This window comes from Alnus glutinosa, chromosome 4 (genome assembly GCF_958979055.1).
Source record: "Alnus glutinosa chromosome 4, dhAlnGlut1.1, whole genome shotgun sequence".
Classification (NCBI taxonomy): domain Eukaryota; kingdom Viridiplantae; phylum Streptophyta; class Magnoliopsida; order Fagales; family Betulaceae; genus Alnus; species Alnus glutinosa.
Window position 1 is genome coordinate 11285257 of NC_084889.1, and position 12847 is coordinate 11298103.

The 12847-nt window shown below is 36.1% G+C and overlaps 1 protein-coding gene across 1 annotated transcript; it reads left to right on the plus strand.

Annotated features, from left to right (window-relative positions):
• Positions 1-1667: 1667 nt before the first annotated feature.
• On the plus strand, positions 1668-8031 carry LOC133867048 (uncharacterized). Its single transcript, XM_062303722.1, has 13 exons — positions 1668-1780; positions 2269-2379; positions 2577-2638; positions 3260-3310; positions 3413-3439; positions 3992-4096; positions 4915-5022; positions 5193-5264; positions 5361-5411; positions 5997-6059; positions 6148-6272; positions 6559-6772; positions 7117-8031. The coding sequence occupies exons 2-13, from the start codon at positions 2280-2282 to the stop codon at positions 7801-7803; spliced, it is 1665 nt and encodes a 554-aa protein (XP_062159706.1). The 5' UTR covers positions 1668-1780; positions 2269-2279; the 3' UTR covers positions 7804-8031.
• Positions 8032-12847: the final 4816 nt, after the last annotated feature.

The window sequence follows — 12847 nt, forward strand, 5'->3', positions numbered from 1 at the left end:
GGGTTGGTATCTGTCCGGACACGGGGAGGTATCAAACTATCAACGTCTTTGATAGATCGGTGACCTGTCTATTTAAAGTCTACCAATTGACTTAAAAGACTGTATATCACGAATTCGTTCTTTCAACTTTGGAAATATGTTATGCTTTTAACTCGTGTATGTTTTAACTAACATCCAATCACAGAATGATACTATTTTGGGATAGTGCATCTCATGAAAGAAACCAGCAAAAGGAAATACACAGCAAGCATAAAGGCCAAAAGCTTCTTCCTGTTCTCTACTATCCCATGCAAGCTTGCTAATCTAGGGAGCAGTTTCCCTCCAATTGGGGGAGCCTCTCATTTTCTCTCATTTTTCAATGGAAGGATGTCACATGTAGAGAGAATAACATCTTAATGGCTAAATATTGCCACGTCACTCGTCTCCCCAAAAAATTTGTTAACATTAACTTTACCTCAAAGTTAGTTTTCTTCTCATTCATTTTCCCATCTTTAGCAGCAACAGACTCATATGCAACTTAGCTTCTATCTTTTCCCTTCTTTAGCCGCATATTCCAAAATAGTACCTTTATTCTGCATTTGCATTCGCAGTCTGCGGATCACGAATTTTAGTTATTGCCCATTTGTACTAACCGTGTGACATTCGCTTTCCATTTTGGGCTCTTTTTTCGGTTTATTTTTTTCCTGATTATGGCCTTCATTTATTTATATGGACCATTTTTTAAATTTTTTATTTTTAGATGGGCTTAATTCAGTTTTTGAACTAAATACACTTAAAATTGTAATATGAAAATACAAATTGAATTGTAAACATTGGGTAGTCAAAGTATTTATAAAACTGAATTCTAATTTGAAAAAAAAAAAAATACATCTATTTGACTATTTATAAACTTTGGGCAATACAAGTAAATTGGAAAAAACTACAAAATACAATTAAATTGAATTATATTCTCTGAAAAAAAAAACTATAAAACTCCAAAATACTTATGAAGAGAATTCCCCTTTTACTTGAGACGTCCTTATTACAAAATTAAAATAATACTAGAAAAAGTGTAAAACAAAAAAAAAATTATACGATTTTATGCAAGTTTATTTAAGTCGACTTTATACAAATATGTCTATTTTAATATTTAAATATATTATTGTATTCTCAAATGGTTAATTTATTATTAAAAGCAAGATTAAATCAAGTTTAACCAAGTCGAGCTCAACCCAACTCACGAGCAGTTATGCTCATCTTACACTCTTGGTTGCACTTCATTACATGAAATGATTTTTCTATATTACATTACCCTTATTAACTTTACATTAACTTTACATCAAGGTACATTGAGTGTGAGACCCATGTATATGGGGTTCACGAGCAGTTATGCTCATCTTACGCCCCTGGTTGCACTTCATTGCATGAAATTATTTTTCTACATCACATTACCCTTATTAACTCTACACCAAAACACATAGGGTGTAAGACTCATGCATGTGAGTTTCATATATGTAAATTCCATATACATGGGTCTCACACATAATGTGCCTTGATGTAAAGTAATGTGACGTAAGAATAACAAATTCCCTTAGTCAAAGGCTTCACAGCGTTCCTCATCATGTGACCAACCGTCGGGTCGAACCGACCCGCTAAATTGACGTTAGGGATCCACAGAGGCTGCAAGATTTACGCAAAGAGAAAGCACCACTACTGGTCACAAGCAAAACCCTAAACCCCTCTCTCTCTCTCTCTTTCTCTCTCTCTCTCTCTCTCTCGTGCGATTGACTCCGAACGACTGGTACGTACATTTTTCTTTCTTTCTTTTTTTTTTGGTTGTTGTCAAATTTCATATTGGAGCCTTTCTTTAATATGCAGTTGAAAGAAGTGATCAAGTTATATATGATCAGAGTGTGTATCTTATCAATTTGGATGACTGCATTATGTTTTATTATCATTCCCGAGTAAATAAGTTCAATTTCTGGCGTGTAGTTTAAGACTGAACCTAATCGTAATCGAAGAGAGATCATAATTTCATTCTGGAAATTCGTCGTATGATCAAACCCAAATGGTCTTTTCTTTTTTGTTCTCTGTGAGCTGGGTTGAAAGAAGGGCACGTTTGCGAATATAATGCTTTTGTTCCATATGTATATGTACTGTTTGCGATAACTTCTTAGAATCCTCTTTTGAAGAGTTCCCTTTTCATTATTCTTGTCAATGGCTGAAAGCAATTCAAATGTGAAATTTTCTGCTATTACGCTCTTGATGTGTATGTGTTTTTCCTCAAAGAGGCTTGGAAGATGGCGTCTGATGTGCAAGAAGCTGAGGAGCAACAACCGCCATCCCAGAAGATACAAATATTCCCTACCACTACCAATGTTATCTCCCCCTTCTGGAGAGGTCTCTCTCTCTCTCTCTCTCTCTCTCACACACACACACACACACACACACACACACACACACAAACGCACAGGCACACGTGAAATCAAATATTACTAGCCACGTCAGCTTGTTGTGGGGCTGTTGTGAGAAATGAGTGTAGGGATCATTTCTCTATAAGTTGTATTCATTTTGAAGTATGTACTTATGCTTGGCAGAGAAATATGAAAGAGAAGCTAAGAAGTATTGGGATATCTTTTACAAACGGCATCAAGATAGAGTAAGCCTTTTCCTAATCTGCTGGATTTAATTTATTAACTTATACCAACTGCCGATTCGAATGCTTTACTACTTGTTGTATTACTATAATACTACCACTAAACCCCAAAACCAGACCGGCATTAATGGTCTTGATCAGAGCTTGAGAAATCAACATTCTGAACATCTAGACCTTTAGCCAACTTGAATTGGTTATTACTTGCTGGTATGAATTTAGCAACTAACCCAGGATCTGTTGCAAGAAAAAGGGATAATCTACAACTTGGAACTGTCAATTTTGTCCTGTATGGCAAGAGTAATGTTAGAAACTACATTTTTATCCCCTCAACTATCCCACAGTGTTAACGCGTCAGTACCAACCAACTCCTGGATTTTTATTTTATTTTATTTTATTTTATTTATTTTTTTAACCAGGAATGATCAATGGTTAGTTGAGATTGACACGTCAGCATTATGAAATAGTTTTAAGATAAAAATTTGGTTTCTAGAATTACTCTTATGGAAATGGCAAACTAATTTGCTCACTTAGTGAAATTTTTTAACTGCCACACATGTTCATAATTTTCTGTAGGGAATATGACTATTTATAAAAGTCCATTTAGTTCTATTTTTCTTTCTTCAGTTTTTCAAAGATCGGCACTACTTGGACAAGGAATGGGGCCACCATTTCTCTGTGAGTCTTTTCTTTTTCTTTTTCTATTTTGGTTTCCAAGTATTTTGCAATTTTTGAATGACTTAAGATGTATAAAATTTGTATGGATTTCCTGATTTTCAGGGATCAGCAGGAAAAGTAATTCTGGAGGTAAACCGTTTTATCTAATTATTAGTGCACTCTTTCTTGCTCTCTCCCTCTCTCTCCCATGCGAAGACATCGTAGTTTTTTTGTGCCCAACTTGTGATCTAGCTACATAGAGTTCTAGTATTAATTGTATACTTTTTATGAATTAATGATGTTTCTATCTTGGTTTCATGTCACACTATTATATCTGTGGAATACTGCATCATTGACTGAAGTTCTGATTAATAAAGTTGGATGGATATTGAGATGTTTGCAAGATTTATTATTGTATGTCTTTTGAGATTCCTCTATGTTAGTGGGATCATGCAGCAAACTATTTGATGTCTTACAGGTCAAGTTTGAAATAGTATGATTTATTTAATCATTGTTGTACCTATGGATTCAATCAAGTACACTACTTCTCATCCTTTTGCTTCATATTTATTGTCCACTACAATCAATTATGACTATTTTTCTACTTTTGCTATTATTTTTGCATGTATAAAGAAGACTTATCATAGCTATTCTAATAGTTTTACCATATTTTGGGCTATTAATATTTTTTGTTTTTAGCAGGTTGGCTGTGGAGCTGGAAACACTATATTTCCCTTGCTCGCTACATATCCAGATGTGTTTGTTTATGCATGTGATTTCTCACCACGTGCTGTTAACTTGGTTAAGGTTTGATTATCTTGTTTTCCATTTTTGAATCATTGGTGAATCTTTATGACAAAATGTATGTGAAAACTTTGTTCATATTGTATATTGCACATGGATAAGATGAACCTAGAAGAATTATGCTTTAAAGTCATAAATCTGTAGTAGTAGAATTGTTGAAGTACACTATAACATGCACATATTATTGGTGAAAAGCTTTGGAGTTCACATTAGAGAGAGGGAGAGAGAGAGAGAGAGAGAGAGAGAGAGAGAGAGAGAGAGAGAGAGAGAGAGAGATGATCATGCAATTGTGTTTTATTCTCACAATAATGGCACTGGGCCTTCAGTCTTACCACTGGCAATCTGATTCTCATGGCAATGACGTTGGCCTTTAAATTCTTGTTGTCTGGAAGTTTGGAGTTTTCTTCCCTTAGATTGCTTCTTCATATACTATCAACAACTGAAGGATGTGCCACTTGTATATGATTTAGAGAAGCTATGACTGGTTTCTGGACCACTGTAATTATGAATCAAAATTTGGTGGAATATATGTGCTGGCAACCATTTATAGTACTTTGAAGATTTTCTGGCAAAGGTGAAGAAGTTCCTTTGAGCATTAATTGTGAGTTAAATTGGTGATATATCAGTTCTCCTTCAGTTATTCGTGCCCAAAGGAACAGGGAACTGGCGATATATTGAAAAATGGGAAAATTTCAGTAGTGACATATTGAAATTTATGTGTTCTATTATTTGTAGCGTTAGGAGTTATTTGTCCAACTGTAATTTAAAACTTTACTTTAAGTAGGTCTATCTGACTGAATGTATTGTTTTGCTTTTTGCAGATGCATAAAGACTTCAAAGAATCCCGAGTGAGTGCATTTGCTTGTGATTTGACAGTTGATGATCTGAGCAAGCAGATTTCTACATCTTCGATTGATATAGTAACCATGGTATCTATATGAAGTTACAATTTGTCAAGTTATTGAACTATTGAACTTCATTTTGTTCAGTTTCATTATTGTATAATAGCATTTCTACCTAATTTACAATTGAACATGTGCTGCGCTTAAGTTTCAGTTTGATGTTTGTTATTCATCCAACTAGCTGACTTGTTAAGCAGATTTTTGTGCTATCTGCAGTCTCCCCGGAGAAGATGCCTTTAGTGTTGCAGAACATTAGAAAAGTTCTCAAGGTAAGATATCAACATCTTTACAACATATTAGAAATTTTATCTACCTTTCTATAATGAACTCTACGAAATGTGAAATTCCAATTTTTTTTCTTTCAGCCAAATGGTTATGTGCTGTTTCGTGATTATGCTACTGGTGACCTCGCTCAGGTTGATCTGCTCAGTCTCTCAAGAAATCCTTGCTTTTTGAAGTTCTTGTCCATATTCTTCTTCTTAAACCCATGTTCTTTTCCTTGCTATCCACGGAAAGCTTCTCTCAGTTTGTTTTCTTTGTAGTTTTATGTTGTGCTATATAATTAGTTGCCTGAGTTGGCAAACTATTTTTGGTTTTACATTTCTTGAAGCTAGTAATGGTTATGATTAAAAAAAAAAAAAAAAAAAAAACAAGGTGGGGTTTCATTGCCTCTTTTTATAGGTCAATACAACTCGATTGAACCAATGACCTCAACCTCTAGCACTTGTTTATAAGGGAGATGGTCATTTGATCCAAAGATCATTGGGCAAGATGGGTTTTCCCTGTCTTCTACAATATATTATTTTTCCTTCAATTTGCATGCTTGAGATGAAGTGCTTTGGTTTTATTATGATTTAGGTGATTTAATGGTTTCCTTTTGAAGAATATGATCACCCTTCCCCCGCCCCCCAAAATCCTTCAATTTCTTTGTGCATATCGTAGGTTAGGTCCTTGTTTTCTTTGTATAGTATTATTCTATATTTTTAATACTATATTGGCAGGAAAGGTTTACTTCCAAGGATCAACAGATTAGTGAAAACTTTTATGTCAGGGGTGATGGCACTGTAAGTTTCAGTCTTTTTTATACTATGTTCTCAGTATTTTAGTTTCATAAGTTAGCCACTTATGTGAACCTTTATTTTCTTTTTTCAGCGAGCTTTCTATTTTTCCAATATGTTCTTGACAAGTTTATTTGAAGAAAATGGATTTGTTGTTGAAGAACTTGGTTTGTGCTGCAAACAAGTTGAGAACCGCTTGAGGGAGTTGGTAATGAATCGGTAAGTGATTGTATCTTCTGTTTCCACAGCAGTATCTAGTTTATATTTCTGTGTTCAATTTTATTTTATTTTTTAATATGATAACGTGGTAGATATCACATTGATGTTGTGAATTTAGTAGTTTGTCCTATTAAGGCACTCAAACCTTTTTTTCAAGTCATTAGCACAATATATAAAATAAGAAAAAAAAACTTTGCTCCTCCTACCAGATTTGTATTATTTAACCACTCCTTTTAAATTGTAAGATAATTTCTCGGATGAATACATTTTTTGTTTGTGATTTCAGGCGTTGGATTCAAGCTGTTTTCCGCCTTTCAGATGATTTAAATTCTTCTTCCAGTATGGAAGCTGCACTTAAGAAAGAATTTCCTGGTCAAGAGTATATTCACCCTAAAGTTGAGGAGATCACAGTTATGGGGCTTGTAGATAATTCTGAGGTTGACATATCTGAGGGTGTGGCAGTTGATATGTTTGGAATTTCACCTTCAAATGATAATGAGGTAAAGTTTTTCCTTTTTCCTCTCATCTTTCTAGTCGGGCTTAAATTTCTCAAAACTGTTGTGACAATTTTCTCACCTATGATCGGAAAGGTTGTTAAAAATTCAATCTCATGCATATGTGGCATGTTTTGTGGGTTATTTAGTAATTTCATTTTTATTTGAACAGGAAAGATATGGATATTTGTTTCTTCTTTTTATTTTTTAACTTAATTACATTGGCCATTGATGTCATTAGCAGAACTTGACATGCTTGTGTCCACCATTAAGTTTTGTCTTTTTGAGTGCTGAACTGATCATTTATTTAGAGAGATTATCACTCCCTTTTTCTGTGTTCTTCCTACTAGATTATTGAGGTCAACCTTAGAGGATCTAACTACAAGATTAAAGTACTGTCCAAAGAGTATCAACACACGTGCAAATCAACTGGCTTGATGCTGTGGGAATCAGCTCGTTTGATGGCTTCTGTACTAGCAGGAAATCCTACTGTTGTTGCTGGGAAAAGGGTGTTAGAGTTGGGGTGTGGCTGTGGAGGCATCTGCTCTATGATTGCCGTTGGATCTGCAGACCTAGTAGTTGCCACTGATGGCGATACAAATGCTCTTGACATGTTGACCCAAAATATCACTTCAAATATTAAGCCACCATTTCTTTCCAAACTGATCACGAAGAGACTACAGTGGGGGAACAGGGACCACATAGAAGCCATCAAAGAAATAAATAATGGAGGTTTTGATGTGATCATTGGCACAGATGTGACTTATATTCCTGAAGCTATTTTGCCCTTGTTTGCAACTGCAAAGGAATTGATTTCATCGAAAGGAGCATTAATTCTTTGCCATGTCTTGCGCCGAGTAGATGAGCCATCTATACTTTCAGCCGCGTTCAAATTTGGTTTTAGGCTGGTTGATCAGTGGCCTGCAGGAACTCCAAATGATCCATCTAATAGCATTATAGGTTCTTGGTTCTCGGAGAATGTTTCCGAGCATATTCCAACTACGGCGTTGAATATAATGTACTTCCTAACAGAGTGAAGTCATCGGGGATTCATGGGGCTTCTAATTCTATGAAGTAATTTGTCTGTTATCATAAGGAATAAGGGTTTTCCATTTCCCTGGAACATGAGTTTATTCATATTATTTTCCCATTTCATTTCCCTATGAATTCGTACTAGTAAGAGAAGTATGAATACTATGTATCGCTGTTGTAGTTTGACCTTCTGGATTTTGTGCTGGAATTTGCTCGAGTGACTGTTATTCCAAGTATTAGGAAAGGTAGGCTGCTAAAAAAAATTGTTTTGTTTTTTTGTTTTTCTCTTCTCAAAACAAAAATATTAACAAACATAAAACACTCAAAAACTACAAAAACAGTTTTTCAAACTAAAAGCAAAAAACACTCTTCAAAACACAATTAACAAATAGAGCTTCGTATTTATCCAAATCATGAGTACATCTATGTATGTGCACATCCAATTGCTTGTAATCATACGTAAGCAATGTCATTATACCTTAATTGCTATAGTAAAAAGTATAGCAATGTTTTTCTTCTAGAATTGTTTATTCAAATTCCGAATGAACTCCTGAGCCAAACAATAATGAATGTAGACAACTTGTAAAGCAATGGTAATGCTGACAAAAAAGAAAGGGGAAAGTACTTGGTGGTTTTTGAGGTTTTACCTTTTCTCAAATCATTCTCTAAGGTTCAAATCGTTATAAAAAAACTCATTCCATTTCTTCATCCAATCCAATCAACTAGCTTACATTAGACGCATGCCATGTTGGATTGCCATGTCAGTCTATATTTTAAAAACTATACATATTAGCAAAAAATAAAGAAAGACTGTTGTGGGAGGGGTGGCCGCATGGCCAACCCCATCTATTGTGGGAGGGAATGGAGCTATTCGCATGACCAACAGGACCCATGCCAGCGGTTACAACCTCAGTGGCATCGTCGTAAAATTTGTTCGATTGGAGGACAGTTTCGGGAGTGGAGCTATTCATGCTGATAGAGACTCCAAAAATGGCCTTGAACTCGGTGTCCTCCACCCATCCAATCGAGACTTTAGACTTACACAGGTCGTGTACGTGAGGGAAAGAAGCAGAGTGAGCTGGAAGGTGAGATGAAGCAATCAGATGGTGTTGGAGAGAGAAACCTGGTGGAGGATCGAGTGTAGTAGAAGGAGTGGCCTAGGGTTTTGTCCAACGACTCCAAGGCCGCAAAGACCACTCCCGGGTGGCTCTGCTCCGCCTGATTGCTCAACCTAAAGCACGACAACAAGCTCGATACCCCACTTGCCACAATAGAAAAGGGTGGTCACGTGGCCACCACTCCCAAAATAGTCTTTGAAAGAACGGGTTCTGGCCCCAAATCACAATAAAATGTAATTATGCAGAAAAATAAAAATAAAAATTATGCAGCAGTAATTTAAACCAAACCGCAAGATAAACAATCACCACACAATCAACACCAAGATTTATTGAACAAGTGGAAACCAAAATACCCCAGTATTTAAAGACTTGCAACTCATGTTTTGATCACAGAAATAGGCTAACACTTAAAAAACTAACAAACTCTCCATTTGATCATTCGAAGACAAAACAAAAACCAACCACAAACCAATATTACAAGTAACAAAACTTTTATAACCCCAACCCAAGCCTATGAAACCATTAATTAAGTACATTTTGATTGATTGGGAAACTTTTCTTGTAACTATTTTCTAAAATCACAAAGATTACTCATCACACGCATTGAGATTTGGTAAAATAAAATCAACATTATGTTCAGCTCAACAGCTCTGACTAACAAGTGTCCAAAACCATCATCCATGAAGGAACTCAAGTGGTCTCGCCTGCGTCCTTAGGAGAGTCCCTGTGTATGAGTCCTTTGTCGTCCATCTCATTTTGCATGATCCTTTCATTCGCTCCAAGGACATCAGTGGCACCTGGTGAATTAATGATAGTCTCAATGGTCTCCACAAGAGGACCCATGGTAACAAACTGACCATTGAAATGAGCAATGGCCGTCTTCATCCTCGAGCCAATGTGACCCTCCACAGCAGCTATCTCATCCTTCATTGTCCTCTTCATCGCCTCAATTTGCGCATCAAAGTACGTATGCTGCTCCACAAGCTGCTGACTCAACTGATCAAAATGCTGAAGCAGTTACACCATCAATAATGCATTCGGGGCAACTGGATTGGAAATGGAAGGTCCTGCAGCAATAGTAGCAACAATGGTATCAGAGGAAGAATGACAAGTTTGACCCAATAAGCGAACAAGCTTAGCAATAACCTGAGCTATGATTTAGCACTAGTGGATTTGTTAATCTTACCAAGAACAGTAAGAGTAGACTCAATGGGATGAGGAGTGACATGACAATGAAATCATAAGGTGTATGAAAATATGGTTGAAAAGGGAGCAAATGTCAACAGAATGACCCTTTACTAGGGCATACATAAGGTGTGCCCATTCAAGACCAATGTTTGTATGCCTTTTGATGGGCCACATATTAGTCATTATTATTTTAGATAACAACCTCATGGGATTGGTCATGTCAACTAAAAAATAATGAGTCATATGATTGTCCCATGAATGACCCTCAGGGGTAGTAAAAACTCTCCTCATTTTAGACTTTGAGGGAGTATTGGACTTGGAATATGCAAATTCAGGGTTGGGAAACGACCTGAGGATTTTAAGAGATATGGACAAAATATTTTGTGTGAGACTAATCAAAACACCTTTGAAAGTCGAGCTCAAAGTGAGCGGGTCTCTTTGGAAGCCCAAGATGTTCTCATAGAACTCGCGAACCATCTCAACATATGACTTAGAAGAAGTGGATGTGAGCTAAATCCATTCCATGGAAGAAAAGATGTGACTAATGAAATTCAAGTTTTCATTAATAAGATCGAAAATCTTTACCGCACGTTTAACGAGAATCATACGTCCTTTGAACCGATTTTGATATGCAATCTATGCAACGGTGGTGGAGAAGTGGTTATGGAAACCACCTGATGTGGAAGCAGCCTTGCAAGGCTTTTTGGCTGGCTGCTATTTAGCTTGTTTCTCGACAGCCTGTTAGTCAACCCAAGCCCTCTTTGGGCCTTTACCCTTAGATGGTATGGTCTTCATGCACTTTGGAAGAAGGGCAAATGTTGTTCCTGCAAAATAGCCATCCAAATAGCATAAAACAAGTAAGACAAAATCAATCAAAAAATACCAAACAAACAACCAAAGAAGTGGGTAATGCACATGGACCACTCCTCTATCTCACCACTGCCAAACACTCTTCTTCTACCTAACAAAACATAGGGCCAAACCTAATCACCAGTAATTGTCCAAACAAGGTTTTTGACATGAATGCTTCTTAACAATTAGCATATCAAGTCCAAAACACATTATGCCCAATATGCATAAAACAATGAAACATGACCTCTAATTCGTGAGAAATGCATTAATGAGCTACAAACAATCACCAAATATTATGAAAGTAGTAAATCAATCAACAAAAGTATGCAGTGACGAAGCATAAACTTTTTGAAAAATTCTTCAAAAATAAAATCACTCTGAGGCAGTCAAACCTAAGAAACTCATCCACTATAATAGAATGCAGTTAAAAGTAAGACAGGCTAACAAAACCTTTGAAACGAACACATTACTTGAACCAAACAAACAACTCGTTTGTTTCTACTGTAGTAGCTTCAGAACCTCTGAACAGTTATTCTATCAAGCTTTCTCTTACCATCCCGGGACTTGAGTGGCTGAAGGTTTTATGTGAAAAATATGGTTTGTGTAGTTTAACAAAACAAACTCTAAGAGAGGAATAACATGAATGCTCTAAGAACTATAAAACATTTCTTAGCAAAATCTTTATGGCCTAAAGGTGTGTCTATGGACGTGCATGACAATAAGTCCTTAAATAGACAAAATCAGCTTGAACTAGCATAGGGTCACCAGCCAAAAACAAACTAGGATTACTCTTACGGAACGTTTGAACTAACTTAGGATAAGACTTGGAATGCCAGATTCTATAAGAGTGGAAGATTGGAACGAGCAAAACTAGAAGATCTTCAAATAGAGCTCATCATGTATCGTTCAAATTGGTCTTGGAACGAGACTTAGGAAGAGTTCTTTTGCCAAACATTTTAAACTCTCCTAGTTCGAATCATCTTGGAATAGAACTTAGAATGGCGAATACTGCTTGAGCTTCAAAGTCCTCAGTTCGTACTTAACTTGGAACGACAAACACTGCATGAGCTTCAAAGTTCAGAGTTTGAACTTAACTTGGAACGCCTAGTTCTGCCTGACTTGAAACAACCTCTTTTACTAGCCCATTCGAACTGATTACAACATTTTTCACTTTATGCAAAATCCTAAGTACAAACTTTTGTCTAATTATAATTCCAAGTACACCTAAGTCTTTTGAGCATCGAATTAGCCAACCTAAAAATTAACACATGGTTTCACCATAGCACTTTGACCAATGGAATGGTTTTCGTCCGCGATTGTTGTTCCTTGTGATCCAAGACTTGAATTGGTACCTCTTCATAGGTTAGATTTGGTTGGATTTGTAGTGGTGTGAAATTGACTGTGTAATGGGTCCTGCACATATTTTTGCAGTATGGAAACATGGAACATTATGTACTCCGACCAAGTTTGGCGATAGACCAACTATGTAAGCTACTGGACCAACAATTTCAGTTACCTCAAATGGTTTGACATACCTTGAGATTAGCTTTCATTTCTTACTAAACCGAATTACACCTTCCATCGGTGAGAGTTTTAGGAACACTGGTCGCCAATTTCGAATTCCAGCTTACAATGACGCTTGTCTGCATAGCTTTTCTATCAACTATTAGTAGTTAGCATCCTTGAAAATTATTATTAATTACTATTGATTTCACTAAGCAATTGTAATTGCATTCTAGTTATTTATTTTTAATTATTCAATTATTCTTATTGACTGCACTTATATTTTACATTTGACTCCTCTATGAAATATTTTGTAGTCTAACTAAAGTCATAAATTGAATGTCACTTTAATTCACTACATATTATCTTTGAGTATCGAATTTAATAC